Source organism: Ovis canadensis, chromosome 6, assembly GCF_042477335.2.
Source record: "Ovis canadensis isolate MfBH-ARS-UI-01 breed Bighorn chromosome 6, ARS-UI_OviCan_v2, whole genome shotgun sequence".
Classification (NCBI taxonomy): domain Eukaryota; kingdom Metazoa; phylum Chordata; class Mammalia; order Artiodactyla; family Bovidae; genus Ovis; species Ovis canadensis.
Window position 1 is genome coordinate 127,805,086 of NC_091250.1, and position 21,238 is coordinate 127,826,323.

Below are 21,238 nucleotides of genomic sequence, written 5' to 3' on the forward strand. Positions count from 1 at the left end.
GGGGGAAAGGTGAGGGGAAGAGATACTCATAGATATGGACATGGGATGGATATGTACACACTGCGATATTGTAAATGGATAACCAACAAGGACCTACTGTGTAGCACAGGGAACTCTGCTCACTGTTATGTGGCAGCCTGGATGGGAGTGGGGTTTGGAGGAGAATGTGTATGTATGGCTGAGTCCCTCTGCCGTGCACCTGAAACCATCATAACATTGTTAATAGGCTATACCCCAATATTTAATTTTAAAATAAATAAATAAATAAAAGGAGAATGTTATAAAAAAAGAGAGAGAGAGAGAAAAGATCCCAGATTTAGATTCAGGCAGTCTAGGTACAGATTTCAACATAGATACTCTCTGTGTAACCCAAAGCAGATACCTGAATATTCTTCAGCAACTTCCTCATCTGAAAAATGGTAAGGCCACTGCAAGGTTTATCACAAAATGTGGGGATCAGAATGATCAGAGTGAAATCCCTCAAGGACAGAGTCCGCCTCTTTTATTTTAGAAGCCTCCAGAACCTAGGACACATTCTTATCCTTGGCAATCCCTACAGATTGTTTGCTCTCTGATTTCTCTGGTGCTCAGGAATCAATATGCATGACTAGGCAGGTAGCAAAACTTAAAATCACAGCATAAGAGACATGAAGTTTAGAGGACACTGCTTTTTGTCTTCCGGGCTCACAAAACAGATGGTGGAGTATCAGGTCACAACAGAGTGATAGTAGGAAAAGAGTGATATGAAGGTCACTCAGTCATGTCTGACTGTTTGCGAGCCCATGGACTATATAGTCCATGGTCCATGGAATTCTCCAGGCCAGAATACTGGAGTGGGTAGCCTTTCCCTTCTCCAGGGGATCTTCCCAACCCAGGGGATCGAACCCAGGTCTCCCGCATTGTGGGCGGATTCTTTACCAGGTGAGCCATAAGGGAAGTCCAGGAAAAGTGTGAACGCCCTTAAAAGCTGGTTTCCCCAATTATCTCTGGCAACCACGTAAAACTTGGCTCTAAAACCACACACACATGCACACGCACTTTAACGCTTTTATGTTGCAGTCTCACTGCAGTTCTTCAAGCTACCTTCCAGGACTGGATCAAAATTCAAGACAAAGGACTGTCTGAAGCAAACCCCAAGATTTTCTGTTCCGATAAGGTGAGATCCCCATTTGGGATGAAGAGGCACACAATCCAATCCTGGAAGCCTCCCCAGGTCTTAGAGTAAGTCACCAGACCTAGGCTGGGGCGCCACCTTGGATGACACGGGCAATGCCATCTCCTAAGGGTAAACCTGCTGAAGCCTCACCTAGACTCAGAGACTATCCTCGTTAGCCAAGAGATGACCCAACCAACCTCCTAATTTGCAGATGAGCAAACAAGGTCCTGAGAGGTGAAAGAGTTTGCCGAAGATGCTATAACAAGGTAGTAAAAGAACTACTATCTTAACAGTAATTTGAGATAATAATAGAGACTTCATCAAAGAGTCACTCTGAGCTCAGACTCTTGTCTTTTCCACCTACATCCCAGGTTCAGCAGCAAAGCATGGAGCTGGTACCCGGCTCACATTAGAGGCTCAATAAGTATCTGCCATAGGGCAGCAAGAGCGCGGCTGCAACTGGAAACGCTCACGAGAGCTCGAAAGAGCATCCCCAAATATGACTCACCACACAACGCGCACCTCACACTTTAACGTGAGCCCTTTCCACTTTGACTTCAGGATGAGTCATTTCAAGGCAAGAAACGAACAAAAATGACAAGAATGACGGATGATAAAGTGAGTTGAAGGCCCAGAAAATGTGAGTCCATTTAGGGACCATGTGTAGGGACCATGTGGCTTATGGGTGGCTATACTGCCATGTCCCAAGAATGACGTAGAAATAACTCAAAGGCTTCAAAGCATTTCCTAAAAGGTCTACTGGGTGATAACTCTGGGAGTCATTCCAAGCCTACCAAGATCCCATGTATTATGTATCTGAAGTCAGGGGAAAGATATTTTAGATTCTCAGTTTTAACTAATTAACATTTACCAGCTCATAGCATACTTCCTTTATAGGTCCTGCCTGCCCTGCAGCTCAAACATGATTTGCAGAAATCCATTTGCAGGTTTCTGCTTTCTCCAAAGGCCACTAGATACATAAGGCTGCAAAGAATTTTTAGCAAAAAATAAAAAAACTTGGTGAAGCAGTTTCCTAAGTACTGGCAACACCAGAGGCTAACATTTAACCACACAGGCTGGTTTTAAGAAATATATAAAACTCCAATAATACGGAAAGCACTGAAAAGAAAAATAAGGTCTGTTCTAATTGATTTCGATCCAGCTAGAATTGTAAGGCAAATGTTAAACATTGGGCAAACCAGGAGGCTGACCCATTGGAAAAGACCCTGAGGCTGGGAAAGGTTGAGGGTGGGAGGAGAAAGGCGCAATAGAGGATGAGATAGACAGTACCACCAACTCAATGGACATGAGACTGAGCAAGTTTTGGGAGTTGGTGATGGACAGGGAAGCCTGGTGTGCTGCAGTCCATGGAGTCTCAGAGCCAGACATGATTGAGCGAATGAAAAACGACGACGAGGCAAAAAAGTGAAGTACGTGTCAACCACGCTGCATCACTCGCACACTTTTGCACAGTGCTTATGTTCACGTAACTTTGGAGCTGGAGGAGACCTTGGCAGACCAACACTCCAGTGAACGGGCTCAAGAGGGGTCTGGGGTGCAGAGGTGCCTGGCATCACCTTGAGGTCACACCAGCTCTTTCTTTTCGATATGTATTGATTTATGTGGCTGTGCCTGGTCTTGGTTGCAGCACACAGCATTCCTAGTTGCAGTCTGTAGGATCTAGATCCTGACCAAGGATTGGTGACTCCACTGGTGAAGTGCCAACATTTGACGCTATAATGAGTGGACCCAGAGGATCCGTTGGATGCTGGAAGCAGTAGACAGGGAAGGTTTTTATGTGTCTACTGGACACAAGGGAAGAAGTCGCAAGGTGAAGCAGCAAGGAGCCACTGGGCCCCATTCTTTCCTCCTAGTTCTGTTCCTGCCAGTTAAGTAATATTTTCTGCTAAAATGCAGGACTGGGCCGGGGAGGGGGTATTGGTGGCAGCTACAGAGGGAAACTTCTCTGGGAAAAAGTCTGGGCTTCATTTTCCTTCGTGTGGCCGAAATGCTCATACAGCAAGTGACCAAGACATTGCAGAAAACTTGTTATTCAACTCTATGACAACCCTGAGCTCGTCTCAGGTATAACCTGGTTACCTGGAAAAACTGAGCTAAAATTGGTGGTTTGTAAACTGCGGTCTGTGCATAGAATTCAAAGGGATTTGTGAGCTTGGAAGAAAAAAAAAAAACATACCAGACCAAACTTCCATCCTATTTCCACTAGCCCCTAGTTACACTTTCAGCCTCTGATTTCTCTTATGAATGTGGATGGTGAATCTCTGTCAAGGCCTTGACTGTCCCTGAAGAAGGCAGAAATCATTTCATTTCATATTCAGTGTTGTCTGGTGATATCAAGTCTGCTCATCAATACTTTAAAGGATGGTATTTATGAGACCCCTGCTACATACTATTAGTTAATGAGCCTAGTCAACAAACACAGGTTACTCCATTGCAAAGCCACTTTTCTAATACTCTGGTACTCCAGCCTGACACTCTGCTATGGAGGCTGTCATCTGATTGTTGTTGTTCGGTCTCTCAGCCTGTGTCTCTTCGTGACCCCATGGACTGCAGCACGCCAGTCTTCCCTGTCCCTCACTGTCTCTCAGAGTTTGCTCAAACTCATATCCATTGAGTCAGTGATGCAATCTAAGCATCTCATCCTCTGCCATCCCCTTCTCCTCCTGCCCTCACTCTTTCCCAGCATCAAGGTCTTTTCCATTTTATAACTAATGCCGTTTAACTTTCAATAAAAGATGATAGCACGCGGTTTTGGGGCCACATCTTGGCCATGATCACAAAGAGCTCGTTTGTAAGTGTGGTTGCTGGAGGAAAGAGAGGTAACACTCAGTTGTAAGAACATGTACTAATTAACAGGAAAGAGAGGTTACACTCCTTGGACGGTGAGCTCTTTATCTAAAACACTCTGTTCTCTTTGTGCATTTTTTTCTTTCAATCATGTTTTTACTCCACAGCAGGCCCTCTTTCAGTTTTTAAAGATTACCATATTTCCTTGATTCACAGGCTCCTTTCACTTTCTTTTTTACATTTTAACTTTCATGAAATGAGGATGCATATTTAATCAATATTGCATTTAATGTGATTCTTTTCCCCAAAAGAGATTATTTATTAATCCAATGGTCTATACGATATCTGCTGCCTTAAAATCAGAGTATTACAGTCTGATAAGGAATCATAAATAGCACAGTATATATTGACTAGGAAATCAGAAGCTTTTCATTCTCCTTCCTCGTGTGTTGAAGCCTGGAGAGGAAACTGATGATTGTTCCCTGTATTAGTTATCTATTGCTGCAGGAGATATTATTTGGAAAGTCAACAGTTTAAAGCTACAGAGATTTATTATTTCACAGTATGTGAGGGTCAAAACCTGGGATTGGCTTAGCTGACTGGCTGGGCTCAGGATCTCCCAGGTCTTAAGGTCAAGCTGGCAGCTGGGGCTGCACTAATCTGAGGACTGACCAGGGCTGGTCCATCAGCTTTCTCAGTCAATGACCTGGTTGGCAGGAGGCCTCAGTTCCTTACCACCTGGGGAAGGAAGGGCTCATCCTCAACCCATAGAACCAAGATTAACCATTAAATGAAAATTTCCATTAGTTTAAGCAGATTCATTGTGAAATGCTGGACAACTGGTATCCCTATCAATATCCCAGGAAGGACAAAGGCAGGAATCCTTTTTTGTTGTTTTCTTTTTTCCTCCTCCATCCACCTTCCTTTATTTAGGTACCACTGAGCCTCTGCTGTGATTGGTGATGATTTAATCATGGGGTAAGACTCATTCTAACTGATCTAAAGATCAGTTCAGTTCAGTCACTTAGTCATGTCTGACTCATTGCGACCTCATGGACTGCAACATGCCAGGCTTCCCTGTCCATCACCAACTCCCAGAGTTTACTCAAACACATGTCCATAGAATCGGTGATGCCATCCAACCATCTCATCCTCTGCATCCCCCTTCTCCTCCTGCCCTCAATCTTTTCCAGCATCAGGGTCTTCCAATGAGTTAGTTCTTCACATAAGGTGGCTAAAAGTATTAGAGTTTCAGCTTCAGCATCAGACCTTCCAGTGAATATTTAGGACTGATTTCCTTTAGGATGGACTGCTTGGTTCTCCTTGCAGTCCAAGGGACTCTCAAGAGTCTTCTCCAAAACCACAGTTCAAAAACATCAATTCTTCAGTGCTTAGCTTTCTTTAGATAGTCTAAAGGTAGGCCTTGCTGTTTTAAACTTCAATCCTTAACAGGGTTAAATACATAGTCTAGGAACCCAGTTGTCTCTGGACAGAGATAATACAGGGCTTCCCTGGTGGCTCAGATGGTAAAGAATCTGCCTGCAATGCAGGAGGCCTGGGTTCAATCCCTGGGTTGGAAAGATCCCCTCGAGAAGGGAATGGCAACCCACTCCAGTTTTTAATCTGGAGAATTCCATGAACAGAGCAGCCTGGTGGGCTACAGTCCATAGGGTCGCAAAGAGCCAGACACAACAAAGTGACCAACACACACACAGAGTTAATATATACATATATACGCATGTATACATATGTATTAGTTGAAGAAGGTTCTGTAGCATTTCGGCAGATGAAGCACATGCTGCACAGGGTCTGGAGGAGAACACCTTCAGGGACTCACATCAGAATGAACGCTGGGATTTACGGCTGCATGGAAAGTAGGGTGCTGGCAGAAGAGACTGTGAAGAGTGTGGGGCCAGGTGTGGAAGGAAAGGAAGGAAGGAGCAAGGAAGACAGTGAGGGAGGGAGGGTGGGAAGCTGCGCTGTCCCAGTGGAGGCGGGACAGGTGGACGCCGTCTGGGTCCCGGGGCCGCGGCGCTTACCTTTTGCCAAGTCCTTGATGTCCTTCAGCACAGGGAGCACTTTGGGTTTGAGATGCTCGTAAATGCCGTCTCCCACCAACGAGTTAATATCTAAATCCCAAGAAGTATAAGGGACGTTGAGGATGGGCTCTTTCTCTCTTTGCCTCTGACCTCTAGGTCCCAGGGCAGGGTCCTGTGGCCTGGTTTAGTCTCTCCCACTTTGCACCTCATAGCCCACTTGGGCAGACACTGTTATGTGGCAATTTCTTGGCACACATCAAAGTGCCCACACCGGCTGCGCCCCTCAGAAGACTTAGCGCAGACTTGGTGTTTCTTCGACCCAGGAACCTGTGTGCCTTCTCATCTTGATCCTTGGCTGCCCACGTCCCGCCCCCATCTCCAGCTGGACCAGGGTCACTGAACCCTGGCTCTAGCGACACCTGGAGGCGGATCCCTCTTTGTTGCTGGGCTGCCTTGTAGGACTTTTAGCCACATCCTTGGCCTCTACCAATGAATGGGACCCGACCTGATCAGGACATTGAAATTGCCTCCAGGCATTACCGGATGTCTTGAGGGCAAAAGAGGCCCTGGTTGCTAACAGCTGAGCACTCGGGAAACAGCACCGCCCACCCCTCTGTTCGGGAAGCCACAGCTCCTCTGGGTCCCGCTGTGTCTTTAACGGCAGACGGGACAGAGACCCGCTTTTCTTCACCCTCAGGGGAGTGAAGCAGAAGTGCCGTGGCTGCAGGACAGCAAGAGCGTTTCCACAATAAATGTGAGGTTTCAGTGTCTTGAGTCACCAACAACGCACTGTCAGTAACACCAGGGAATTACGGTTCTGTTTCTCCCCTGTGTTCACGCAGAAACTGGAGAAACAGCATACTTCATTTCTTAGTCTATGTTTTACGGGAAATGACCACAGCATTTTCTAGCCAAGACAAACAACCAAATTTGAGGCAACGTTCAGTGTTACTCACTATCCAAATCGTCAAATGCTTTCTCCTTAGGGTGGGTAAACTGGTCCAGTATATAGTCGATTTGCTTAAAAAAAAAAAAGGGGGGGGGGGGTTACATGAAAACTCCTGTTGAGGTCCAAGCCACAATAAAAAGAGATTTAACATCTGAAAATTAGGCAGGACTCCCAGGTGGCTCAGTGGTAAAGAATCCACCTGCCAAGGCAAGAGACGAGGGTTCAATCCCTGGGATGGGAAGATCCCCTGGAGAAGGAAACAACAACCCACTCCAGTATCCTTGCCTGGGAAACCCCATGGACAGAGAAGTCCGGCAGGCTGCAGTCCATGAGATCACAAAGAGTCGAACACGACTGACCAATGAGAACACACGTGCACACAAACATTAGCAAATCAGTGTTTATGAAACAGGTGTCATTACCAGAGCACTTTCAAGCAAACGACGTGGGGTCAATTCTATTGCCAAGAAGAAAGGACAGTGACACCAGAGATATCGCTTTTTAAAGAAATCAGGAGATCTTTAAAATGCTTAAGCACTTCTATAATAAGTATTATGTTATTATAATAACATAATAAAGACAAAAAATAAAGTGGAGTGAAATAAGAGCATGCATGTAGTCTGACTCTGTGCGGACCCCATGGACAGCAGCCCACGAGGCTCCTCTGTCCACAGGATTCTCCAGGCAAGAATGCTGGAGTGGGCTGCCATTTCCTTCTCCAGAAATAAGAGCACTAATTCTGAAATGAGACTTTGTACTCTTGAAAAAAAAAAATCACTCATTAGGCCTTTATTCTTTTATCTACAAAATTAAAAGACAACACCTGGATTTCAGCAGGTTCAAATGTGATTCCAAATATACAAGCAATTCCAAAAGGCCTCAAACACAAAGCGTCAAGGGAAATACAGGTTGTGGTCCTTACCCCTGGCACCACATTCAGGAGAGTTCTCAGGTCGTTGAAGTTACTGTCTGACAATTTCCGAGTCTCTTCCACGCGAGTCCTCATGTACTGATTTGCTGCAAAACCGTAGATGATCCCGATGCTGCAGGAAAGGGGATGGAGAAGGGGACACATTTACTGCGCCCACCGTGGCCGGGTGACCAGACACAGAACAGCCCCGCAGCCAGGAGCAGGGAGATGGTCTTCCTAAGAGCCCCGCCCCTTCACAAGCCCCGCCCATCCACTGCCGCAGCCTTCCGGCCTCCAGCCCATAACCCACCCACTACCGCCCGTGGACCGCCGAACCAGACTCGGTCCTCTCAGATAAGGCACATCCAGCTCAAGACACATTGTTTTGAATTGGAGTCAGTCCCAGTGAGGTGGATGAACCTACAGCCTGTTATACAGGGTGGAGTAAATCAAAAAGAGAAAAACATATATATGGAATCTAGAAGAACGGTACTGATGAACCTATTTGCAAGGCAGGAATAGAGACTCAGACATAGAGAACAGACTTCCGGACACAGCTGGGGAAGGCGAGGGTGGGATGGATGGAGAGAGCGGCATGGAAACATATACATTACGTTATGTAAAACACGTAGCGAATGGGAAGTTGCTGTATGATGCAGGGAGCCCAGCCTGGCTCTCTGAGACCATCTAGAGGCAGGATGGGGTGGGAGGTAGGAGGAAAGCTCAAGAGGGAGGGGACTTGTGTTCTTATGGCTGATTCATGTTGATTACGGCAGAAACCAACACAATATTGTAAAGCAATTGTCCTCTGATTAAAAGTAAATAAATTTTAAAAGATCGTTCTGTTAAGTATGAATCTCATAAATAGAACAATGTTGAGAGAACAGAATTTACACAGGTTACAAGGCAGGGTGTGGAATACAGTCCCTCTTCTGTACAGATGCGAATGTATGTATACAGGTTCTGTGCAACACATGTGCACACACATGCACACGCGCACACACACACGCACGCACACACAGGTACCTCATACATACCACTGCTTCCCTCAAGAAGACTATCAGGAAAAATACGAAAATCATAAGATTGGCTTGGGCTTTCCCATGTTTTTGGCTAATCTAGTTTGTCTTTGTTAACAACTGCATTGTCCAGGTTGAAAAGAAACATGAATTACTTTAGCATTAAAATGTTATATGAGAAGCTACACGTAACAGGATACATCTTATGTCATTCCATTTTATGCGAAGTACAAAATCAAGCAAAATGATGAAGCTAAAAGTCAGTGGTTATATTTGGGGGAGAGGTTGGTAATGACGTAATCAAGTGTGTTGACTTCATGGAAACTCATACACGTGTGCTTATGATAATGAACACTTTTCTCCATGTAAGATGTACTTCAATAAAGAGTTTCAAAAACACTGCATGAGGGACTTCTCTGGTGGTCCAGTGGTTAAGAGTCCATCTTGCAGTGTAGGGGATGCAAGTTCGATTCCTGGTCAGGGAACTAAGATCCCACATGCCATACAGCAGCTAAACCCGTCTGCCTCAACTACTGAGCCCTAACACCATAACTGGTGGTAAATATAATGAATAAGTAAATAAACATTTTTATACACATACTACATGAAAGACATCTGGCATGAAAGCTGCTTTACATGAAAATAAAAACCATATTTTTCGAGCCACCCAAAATGTCTACATTTTATACATTTTTATATATGTCTTAAAATTTATATATATGCCTAATTTTATACATTTATCATTTTAAGGTCTCTTAATGTTGACTAATTACTAACAATCTCTTGACAAATTAATTTGACCAACTGGTTTGTTTTTGTGTCAAAGCTTTTAAACATTAAAATGTTACATTTAAAACTGCTAATCCCCAAGGCCCTGTTGGATTTAGCCACTAGGTGGCAGCAAGAAGTTACATAAACATAATACACACTGCAGAAGTTAGCAAAATTGTTAGTTTGTAATGAACTGTTCGTTTGTAACCATAGAATAGAAGGTGTAACTATGTTTCTAAAAGTTTTGCAAATAATATGCAAACTTTGAGGGAAAATATGATTCAGAATATGAAGACTTCTGCTTCTTCACCAAAAGCAGCATCTTAAGAATTATATGTTAATATTTTAACAAGTAGGGTGGCCAGCTGTCTTTTTTGCACCAAGCCTCAACTGTCCCCAGGACACCTCTCAGTCCTGCATAAATGGGTAATCACTTGTCCCATTTCGGTCATGAATCATTCCAAGAAGTAAGGCTGGTCCCATTACCAAAGAAGAGGGGTGGTAAATTAGGAGGTTGGGATTAACATATACACACTGCTGCTGCCGCTGCTGCTGCTAAGTCGCTTCAGTCGTATCCGACTCTGTGTGAACCCATAGACGGCAGCCCACTAGGCTACTCTGTCCCTGGGATTCTCCAGGCAAGAATACTGGAGTGGGTTGCCGTTTCCTTCTCCAATGCATGAAAGTGAAGTCGCTCAGTCGTGCCCGACTCTTAGCAACCCCATGGACTATATATTAAATAAATCACCAACAAGGACCTAAGGACCTGCTATATAACACAGGGAATTATGCTTTAGTTCAGTTCAGTTCAGTCGCTCAGTCGTGTCCGACTCTTTGCAACCCCATGAATTGCAGCACGCCAGGCTTCCCAGTCCGTCACCAACTCCTGGAGCTTAGTATCTTGTAATAACCTATAAGGGAAAAGAATCTAAAATACACACACACACACACACACACACACACACACACACATATAGAAGAAGGGAATGGCTACCCACTCCAGTATTCCTGCCTGGAGAATTCTATGGACAGAGGAGTCTGGCAGGCTACAGTCTATGGGGTTGCAAAGAGTCAGACATGACTGAGCAACTTTCATATATATATACACACACATATTCACACACACATACACATCATATGTGTATATATACTTATATCTACATATATATGTATAAGTATATATATAGTATATATACACATACATATATGTGTGTATATGTATAATTGAGTCACTCAGCTGTATAAGTATACATATATGTATATATATACATACATATATGTGTGTGTATGTATAATTGAGTCACTCAGCTGTATGTACACCTGAAGTGAACATGATACTATAAATCAACTATGGGCTTCCCTGGTGGCTCAGAGGTTAAAGCATCTGCCTGGAATGCGGGAGACCCGGGTTTGATCCCTGGGTTGGGAAGATCCCCTGGAGAAGGAAATGGTGACCCATTCCAGTACTCTTGCCTGGAGAATCCCATGGAGGGAGGAGCCTGGTAGGCTACAGTCCATGGGGTCGCAAAGGGTTGGACACAACTGAGAGACTATACTTCAATTAAAAAATTAAAATTTTCAAAACAACAAATACTTTCCCATAGCAATCTTACATAGATGCATCGGTCTTTCCAAACTAACCCCCCCAACAGTCTATAAGAGCATGCTGACACTACTCCTCATGGCTGACAAGGTGCAGCAGACTGCGTTGCAGCAGGAACACAAGACGTGGGGTCTGGTCCCACAGCTGCCAACAACACATACTGTGTGAGCTTGTGAAAGTTCTTTCCTTGTGTGAGCTCAGGTGGTATCACAAACTATAAAAGCCATCAGACCAGTGCTTCTGAGACAAAGGAGAGAGGTACTGGGTGTCCATGAAGGCTCCAGGATTTTACGTTTGCATTCATGCTGATGATAATCTTTCAAAATGAAATTAACAATAGTCTCTGGCACTTGGAGGACCATGTTCAAATCCATTTTCATCTGTCTTAAGTTGGCATTCGTATTCATGATGCTGAAATTACACCAGAGCAATAATGCTCAGTCGCTCAGGCGTGTCCAACTCTTTGCAACCTCATGGACTGGGGCCCACCAGGCTCCTCTGTCCATGGAATTTTCCAGGCAAGAATACTGGAGTGGGCTGCCATTTCCTTCTCCAACAGCAACAATTGCTATTATTAATAAATGATGTATTCATGCAAAATAAGGCCAAACAGCCCAAAACAGCAACTTTGAAGTAATGTCAACAGAAGAGAAAAACAGTTGAGTTACAGTAATATTCCTGAAGCCTTTCTTACCACGCCAGACTTCCACCCCTCTATATGGCAAGTCAGGATCACCACCTGATAGCCCCGCCCACCAGAGGACTTCACAAAGGGAGGTCCTTACTCTTCCCCATTACGTCCACGTCAGCTGCCATTCATCATTCTCCAGACCCATGTTTCACGTAAGTCAAAGCGCACTCAGGAAACAAGCAGCAAGTGAAAGTCCAGGCTGGATGATCTGTTACACCCAATCTCCCAGTCAGTCAGTTCAGTCGCTCAGTCGTGTCCGACTCTTTGCGACCACATGGACTGCAGCATGCCAGGCCTCCCTGTCCATCACCAACTCCCGGAGCTTGCTCAAGCTCATGTCCATCGAGTCAGTGATGCCATCCAACCATCTCATCCTCTGTCATCCCCTTCTCCTCCTGCCTTCAATCTTTCCCAGCATCAGGGTCTTTTCCAGTGAGTCAGTTCTTCCCATCAGTATTGGCCAAAGTATTGGAATTTCAGCTTCAGCATCAGTCCTTGCGATGAATATTCAGGACTGATTTCCTTTAGGATGGACCGCTTTGAACCTTCTGTTGGATGGTTACAAACTAACAGTTTTGTTGTTAACTTTTCCCTGAATCCCCTGGATATGAGAATGCCTTGCCTTGAACTCCCAGAAGGCTCACCCTGAAGTTCTGACAGGTTTTTCTCACTTCAAAACTCTCTTTTGCCTTATTTCCACCTGTGTTGAACTGCCCTAAAAAGAGGTGGGAACTGCTTCTTGGCTAACCTTGGGTAACGCAGGGTCTTGTGTCCAAGGTGGGTACTCGGTGCAGATGGATTTAAGGACTGGGTTTTGTTTCCTCTGGTCCATTTAGAAGATTAGCCATAGGTTCAGAGTGTCCCAGGCAGAAACTATCCCTTTACTGGATAAATGCCTTCACTCCAAACATAAATCAGGAAACACGGCATTGCAATAAAACAGCTGACTTTCAATGCAATATATTTAAGGACACATTTCTGATACTCAGTTATGCATCTAATTTAGATGAAAGCCATGGATCATTTTTCAAAAACTGTACTAAACAGAATTCTGGGATAGAATCCAGCCAACTTTCAAAGCTGATTTTCATACTCACAACTCACTGCAAATTTTATATTTAAATTAAAGATGGCAAATTCAAATGCCTATGCAGGCAGGCACAAAGCATGAAGGGCAAAGTGTGTGGGCTGGACTGGGGGAGCTGGACAATCAGAGGTGGTGATAGCAGAGATTCTCTGTGCCTCTGGTAAGTGTTGCCTTGATGGAAGAAGACCAGAATCGCCAGATCTTCCAATTATTCACAAAAATCTGGGAATCTAAATAAAATTTTCTATTTTAAAAAATTTTCCCATTTTTAAATACTACCAGCAAATCAAAGAAAAAAATTCTGAATACTACACAAACCAATATATAACTCTTATTCAAATAGAAATAGAGAATTAAGAGGGCTTCCCTAGTAGCTCAGCTGGTAAAGAATCACGTGCAAAGTGGGAGACCCCAGCTCGATTCCTAGGTCAGGAAGATCCCCTGGAGAAGGGATAGGCTACCCACTCCTGTATTCTTGGGCTTCCCTGGTGGCTCAGATGGTAAAGAATCTGCCTGCAATGCAGGAGATCTGGGTTTGATCCCTGGGCAAACCACTCCAGCATTCTTGCCTGGAGAGTCCCCTTGGACAGAGGGACCTGGCAAGCTACAGTCCATGGGGGTACAAAGAGCTGGACACGACTGAGTGACTGAGCACAGCACAGCAAATTAAGGGGGCTCCCCTGGTGGCTCAGTGGTAAAGAAACCACCTGCCAAGCAAGAGAGGAGAGTTAGATCCTTGGGTCAGGAAGACCTCCTGGAGAAAGAAATGGCAACTGACCCCAGTATGCCTGCCTGGAAAATCCCATGGACAGAGGGGCCTGGAGGGCTACAGTATATGGGGTCTCAAAAGAGTTGGACACAACTTAGAAATAAACAACAAGAGAATTTAAAAGTTACATTTGTGGGGGGGACTGTTGGTTTAGACATTCCTTATTATTCAATGTTCTTTTGGGCAAAAAAAACCCACAAGAATTAATTTTTTTTTTTAATGACTAGCAGTCAACTATTGGCCTTCCTTAGTGGCTCAGGTGGTAAAGAATCTGCCTGCAATGCAGGAGATCCAGGTTTGATCCCAGGATTGGGAATATCCCCTGGAGAACAGAATGGCAATCCACTCCAGTACCCTTGCCTGGGAAACTAAATTCCATGGACAGATGAGCCTGGCATCTACAATCCACGGGGTCATAAAGAGTCAGACATGACTGAATGACTAACACTGTCACCTTCAGTCAGCTCTTAGGATATAATGACAATGAGGGACATTCAATAAAATGATAGCCAATAGAATAAAGGGAATAAAATTTCAATCAAATGATGGCCAAATGACCAATAGTTCTCTGGCAGTGACACAAAAAGAGACTTTAAGCTATCAAAAACACATACTTTTAGTCTGCATAACAAAATCTCTTGAAGTTTTAGCAGAAGATGGACATTTATTTTATATTAACATGACACTTCCTATATTTTACATGGACAGACTACTTTTCTCTCATATACACTTAAAAGTAGATGTTTAAAAGTTTTTAGAGTTTCTAAACCTTTAGTATGGGTAGCAATTTTTTCTACCAATTTCTACTGACAATGAAGTTCACCAATAAGAGCCAAATAAATGCTTTAAGTCTGTGACTGACCTCTTACTTTTTAAAGATAACTTTTCAATTTCAGTTTCCATTTTAAATAAATAGCCTCTCATTAAAAAGTCTCATGATTTTCCAGGCATGCTAGCTCTATTTCTTTTCTAGAAGTTTGTGGCCTCCAAACCCAGAATTGACATCACATCCTAAGACCAACAACAAAAATGAACTTTGAAAAGAGCCATCTTCCTGAAAATGTCTGGGATTCAGTTTTCACCACAGTAACTGGCAAAAGCTGACATTGTACTGGTACACTTAGCAACGGCCGCATGCTGGAGACGTAAAGGCACAGCTGTCCTTTTTGCTGTTGCTTACAACCTTTTTGAAATTCTGAAAAATCCAGTGATGATAAATGCAGAGGAAAGAAAGGCGTGAAAACCTGTTTTTTTTTTTTTTCTGGAGCAAGACACATCTGCTTAAAGAGTCCACCGTAAGACGCAGTGACACAATCTACTGCCGATGGTCAAACAGACTTACATAAACATCAACGTCTATGGAATTTTGAACATTCCACAGCTGCCTTGGGAAAAGCTCAGAAGGAGAAAGAGCATGACCACATACATTCCACATATACCAGGGGATCTTTCTCCTTGATACCTATGCCTTTCTCAATTAGAAAGAAAAGATTTTAAAATTTTTTGCAAAATAGGATGTATTAAAAAAAACCAAGACATTGAAAAACCAGCTTCTTTTTGAATGTAACACTTAGTATAGAACCACAAAATGGGACTGAACCTGATAAAAGGCAAGTGGACTGCTCTGGGTTTCTGAAAGGACTTTTAAAAAAAATCATACACAAAGATTAAATACGAGTGGTATTCAATCTCCTCTGAGGTCCTTGGAAGCATATGCTAACACCTCTTTTTCTTTCTCCTTCTCCCTTCTGATTTTGTGGACACTGCTTCTTCTCATTTTATCTAATCTTCTGATTTTGTGGACCTAGTTTCTCCTCCTTTTTATCTAGTCATAGTATGGATATTTCTGTTTTCCTCTGGTTTTTAATCTTCTTGGCTAGTTTTGAGTACTTGCAAACATTTAAAACAACTCATGATGTTGAAGAAACTTACAAACAAGTAGGTGTTCTCAATGAACGACTTAAAAATCACTATTTAAATTTTTAAAATTCAAAGTAAAGAAGTTTAAGCTTCTAGTCTGAATTTAGAGTAAACAAAACAATCTCAATACTCCCCTTATTTTGACCTATTTATAATTTGTATATAAATTCAATGTATTATGTGAAATAAATTAGTTTAAAATTTGTCACAGCCTCAAAGAGTGGATCCACTCTGGTTTAACTATATTGAATTTAAAATTATGGTATTCAATTATAAGTTTTACTTGAGTGGGGAAAATATCTTCACTAAATGTATAGCAGATTATAGAATCACAGATGTATTTTTAAAAATTATTTTCTAAACTAAAATATACTCAAGAAAAAAAAAAACTCACCTAAATGTGTTTGATGAGTCTGAGTTCTCAAGAATAAAAAAATTTATATAGCATTCATTTTATATAAAGAGAAAGCCAAGCTTATTGCTGACATTGAAGCTTTAACATTTATACATCTTTACAATACATGTGAAGTAAAAATTATTAAGTAATCATTCTAACAAGAAACCTCAAGGACAAGTATTTTCAAAAGACACTTTGTCACCTGAACCTCATCTTTGATGTCCAGGGGTGTGCAGAGAGGAGGAGGTAGCACAGTTCAAGACTCCCAATGAATGAAGGGTATAAGTTTCAGGCTCCAAGGAAATGCACATGGTCTGACTTGTCTTGGGCTGTAACTGATGCTCCTCTGGTAGCTACGCCCCCAGCTCTTGGGTCTGTACATTCCTGAAAATACTTCAAACACAAAGCAGAGAGACCGGGGACATCTGGGATTACCATCACCCCAACCTCAAGCTGCCTTTCAGAATTCAGCGCAAAAGCAGTCAGATTCAAATTACAAACCAAGAGACGGAGACACAGACACACAGGGAAACAGGAAAGAGGGAGAGAGGAACCCACAACCCTGCCTTGCAGACAAAACGCACACACAAACTCCCTGGCTGTCAAACCAAGGTGCACGAAATTAGCTGGGGAACTTTAGTTCCGCAAATAGTACCTCTCTCCGTGACTCTACTGATGGCCACACTTAAAGAACTTTTCTTCTTTGGTTTGCAGCCAGAACTTTGGAACTTTACATTGTTCTATTTAATGTCTGTTTTCTGCTTAAACTGCCCAATATCAGTTCTTTAGCGAAACTTGAAAAATCTTTCTCACGGCTATCAAGCAACTGTGATGCCTGCAGACACATCCGGGAGGATGTGACTCGCCTCTCCTCACTATCTCTGGGACTCCTTGAAACTCAGCATCACTCATGTCATAGGCACTATTTCTGGATATGACACACTCGTTGAATGGATGACGGAATGTGGCTGCTGCTGCTGTTGCTAAGTCACTTCAGTTGTGTCCGACTGTGTGACCCCACCAGGCCCCCCCACCCCTGGGATCCTCCAGGCAAGAGTACTGGAGTGGGTTGCCATTGCCAAATATCACCACCAGGGTGCCAAGATCATGAAGCACACCCCTCTTGGAGGGATCTGATTTGGGCTCAAGAAACCCCACGGACAGAGGAGCCTGGAGGTCTACAATCCATGGGGTCACAAAAGAGTCGGACACAAATTAGCTACTACACAACAACAACACTTGTCCTCATCTTAAAAGCAGTGTCCTTAGGATCCGTCAGTCCACTGAAAACTTCTGGCAGCAGCAGGGGCTGCCGGAGAAACATCCTAAACCATGAAGTGTGCTCCAGGCTTCAAGAGAGGGTTCCATATTATTTCCAAAAGGAAGAACACAGACAGAACCAGAAATATGCACATTCTGTAACTGGGTAATGCATCACTAGGGCACGGGCACCTGCCTCCAGATTACCATGCGAAACATTGAACGGAATGTTTAGAAAGCATGGTACACTATAGGAGCTAGATTTTTTTTTTTAGTTTATTGAATTTTATTTATCTATTTTTTGGCCACACTGCATGCACAGCATGTGGGATCTTAAGTTCCCCAACCAGGCATCGAACCCACAACCCCTTCACTGGAAGCACGGAGTCTTAGCCACTGGATCACCAGAGAAGTCCCTGAAGGAGCTAGATTTCTAGATTTATGTATGTGTCATTTATTTTTAACTCAGTAATGGTCTTGATGCTGCTGCTGCTGCTAAGTCACTTCAGTCATGTCCGACTCTGTGCGACCCCATAGACGGCAGCCTACCAGGCTCCACTATGTTTTATTAAACTGGGGTATAGTTGTTTCACAATGTCATGTTAGTTTCTGCCATACGATGAAGTGGATCGGCCATGTGTATACACATCTCCCCTCCCTCCCGGCCCTCCCTCCCACCCCCCACACGCACCCTAACGCTCTCGGCCGTCACAGAGCACCGAGCTGGGCTCTCCGTGCTGTCCAGCAGGTTTCCACTGTTTCACACGTGGCAGTGCATGTACGCCAATCTCAACCTCCCAGTTCATCGCAAGCCCAGCCCCATGTCCACACATTCATTCCCTACTCTGAGTCACAGGTTTGAAGATCATTCTCTCAAGAAGCTGTGACTGCAAGCATAATTATCATTTTCAATGGAGAAAGAGGTATAGTGAACAGATTTCTTTCTCACAATAAGAATCTACATTGAACAAACTTAAAAAAAAAAAAGGAAGACAAGGTACCAGCATAATTGTAAAAATCAAGAAAACTGGTTATACGATTAGGCCGCTAATTCCATCCAACAATATTCTAAGTCTCCCAATTAAAGGACGCTACCCATCTGTAGGGCGCAAGGTATTATACTCAATATTTTGTAATGATGTTTAAAGAAAAGAAGCTGAAAAGGAATAATATATATGGACACACACACATATATACATATAACTGAATCACTGTGCTATACATCTGAAAGTAACATACATACTATAAATCAACTGATCTTCAATTAAAAAAAAAAAACTAACTTTTTTAAAAAAGATCCCCTGGGACATAAAGATCAGCTAGTAAATGCTTGCTCTGCCATCCCCCGTGGTCCCTGTCTCGAGAGAGCTGTTTAAGAGGAAGGAGGTGCTGTCCTGGAAGGCGAATGCTTTCTGCAGGCCCAGAATTTACTCAGATGTCTTCAAGATGAAACAAACACCACGAGGCTGGCTTATCACCTAAACTACAGCAGCCCAATGACAGCGCCAACTTCTGTTTAGAGTGGTGCACGGGACACACATCTTTGCTCTCTCTTTTCTGTTTTGTTTTGGTGGGTTTTTTTTTTCTGTTTCTGTATTCTCTTGTTGTTTCAAGCTCATGTGCTTAACAGTTAAACACAAGTATTGCTCATCAGCCTCAGACCCACTCAGCTGTTGTCCAAGGTTCTACTTGCCTTATGAACACACAGATCACCAGGAGGGAGATTGTATAGCATTTCTTGAGGAAGGGACCACTTCTCTTCTGTCGCTGGTGCATTTCTCCACCACATTTGTTACAGCAACGACACAGACAAAAGAAAAAGCCCACCAGAGGCATCAGAACGACAAACAGCAATCCCAGGGCAGCGCAGATAATGATCCCGATCTCATAGTAGATGATCTGCAGTCAGACAAAGGAAACAGCACAAACTGTGACACCAATTACACAGAGAACACTCCACAGTGAACACATTTCACACTTTCTAACCTATTTGCCATCATGGGTTAAACTTTCAGGGGTGTGTGTGTGTGTGTCCACTTTGAAGATCCTTCCTGAAACAAAGGATGCAGAGATTTGAGTTGTCAGAATATGGGATCAAGCAGTTGCTACCTTCTTTCAGTCAGTCAGTCCAGTTGCTCAGTCGAGTCCGACTCTTTGCGACCCCATGGACTGCAGCACGCCAGGCTTCCCTGTTCATCACCAACTCTGGGAGTTTACTCAAACTCATGTCCATTGAGTTGGTGATGCCATCCAGCCATCTCATCCTCTGTTGGTTCCCTTCTCCTCCTGCCTTCAATGTTTCCTAGCATCAGGGTCTTTTCTAGTGAGTCAGTTCTGGAAAAGACCTTCTTTCAACTTCCAGGAAAATATCCAAATGCAAAGGCAAGTTGCAAATGGTTTAATTTCAACCCCAAAGAGCCGGATATGACTGAGGGATTAATATTTCCACTTTCACTTTCAAAGGTACTTTGTTTGTTTTTAAATGGCATGATACATTTTGCCAGAACTCCTTGCATAATGAATAAGCCCCGGTGGCTCAGCAGGCAAGAATCTGCCTGCAATACAGGAGGTGCAGGAGACACTGCTCCGTCCCTGGGTGGGAAGGTCAGTCCCCTGGAGGAGGAGATGGCAACTCACTCCAGTATTCTTGTTGGGAAAAGTCCCTTGGACAGACAAGCCTGGCAAGGCTACCGTCCATGGGATCACAAAGAGCCAGACACGACTGAGCGACTAAACACACACACACCAAGGGTGTTTTTCACCAGAAAGACAGAACCAGCAGTAGTTATTCAGAAGTCACGGTAGTTTGGATAGGATCAATTAACGACAAATTCATCACTATAGAAGAATCCGGAACATTCCTAAATTTAGGGGAAAAGGGCTCAGCCTTTCCAAGTCAAACATGTTAGTTTTCTCACCCAGGTACTGGGAATAAAAACACATACCTTGTAAGGTCGTCGTGAACATTGTAGAGCATATACAGTTAGCGATAAGGTGCCAAGGAGAGTACCTGGCAAGAGCAGACGCTCCGTAAGTGCCCCTTTCAGGCCAGTGCAATGGGGCACGGCAGCCTTCATCTCACATGTCCCTAGGTTCCTAACGAGCCCAATTTCTAGGCACAATCACGTGACCAAAACCTGATTTCATAAGCACGGCCGGCTTTATTCCAGCTAAGTAAAAATTAACGCACCAGGAGGATAACACTTGTTCTCGTTCCAGTCCTCCAATCCTCAAGCTACTCATACCTACATAAAGGAAGACATTGTGAAAGAATGCAGAAAAGCTCCAGGTTGGTGGTTTGCAACTACCAGAGCAGCTAGAGAGCAAGACATGCTAAAGCCAAGCAGAGCAAAGGAAACTGAAACCCAAGTCTCGTTCCTACGAGCAAATGTGACGTCCCTGTGAGACAGCACTGACGCTGGGAGTCTCAGAATCTGCTCTGAATCCCAGCAGAGGAGGCTTTTAATTCTCTGGAGCAGGAAATGTTACATTAGGATTAACGTCATCAGCAGATTGAGAGGGACAGATAATTAAACGAGCTAGTGTGCAAACAACTAGCAAAGTGCCCAGCACACAGCAAATGTTCAATCAATATTAGCAAACTCTGTGGGCAAATACTTATTATGAGCATTAAACCAGGTGTACACGGCACTTGAATATCATCTAATTCCATATAATTAGATATCCTCTATCCTATAAGGTTAAAAGGATAAAAAGGAAAAACAGTGCATTTTTGATGCATTCATAAAACACACTCCTTAAAATAAGCCAGGTATTAGGGCCATGAAGAGCCATTATTTGCTGGTATATAACCCTCCCTTGAGGACTCACATCACTGGCCAATTGAAAAACCAGCTCT

At 43.6% G+C, this 21,238-nt stretch overlaps 1 protein-coding gene across 21 annotated transcripts in view; it reads right to left on the reverse strand.

The window, feature by feature from the left end:
- PROM1 (prominin 1) overlaps nucleotides 1-21,238 on the reverse strand; it is a 144,680-nt gene that overhangs the window by 44,672 nt on the left and 78,770 nt on the right. For 11 of the 21 annotated variants that reach the window (XM_069594749.1, XM_069594754.1, XM_069594756.1 and 8 more), the window contains 4 exons: nucleotides 19,073-19,278; nucleotides 7,875-7,995; nucleotides 6,960-7,023; nucleotides 6,004-6,093 (listed from right to left, as the gene is read on the reverse strand). In XM_069594749.1, the coding sequence (XP_069450850.1) occupies nucleotides 6,004-6,093; nucleotides 6,960-7,023; nucleotides 7,875-7,995; nucleotides 19,073-19,278 (481 nt within the window). Of the gene's footprint in view, nucleotides 1-6,003; nucleotides 6,094-6,959; nucleotides 7,024-7,874; nucleotides 7,996-16,774; nucleotides 16,933-19,072; nucleotides 19,279-20,324; nucleotides 20,507-21,238 lie in introns of those variants that run through there. The other 10 variants (XM_069594763.1, XM_069594761.1, XM_069594758.1 and 7 more) reach the window with 4 other exon arrangements.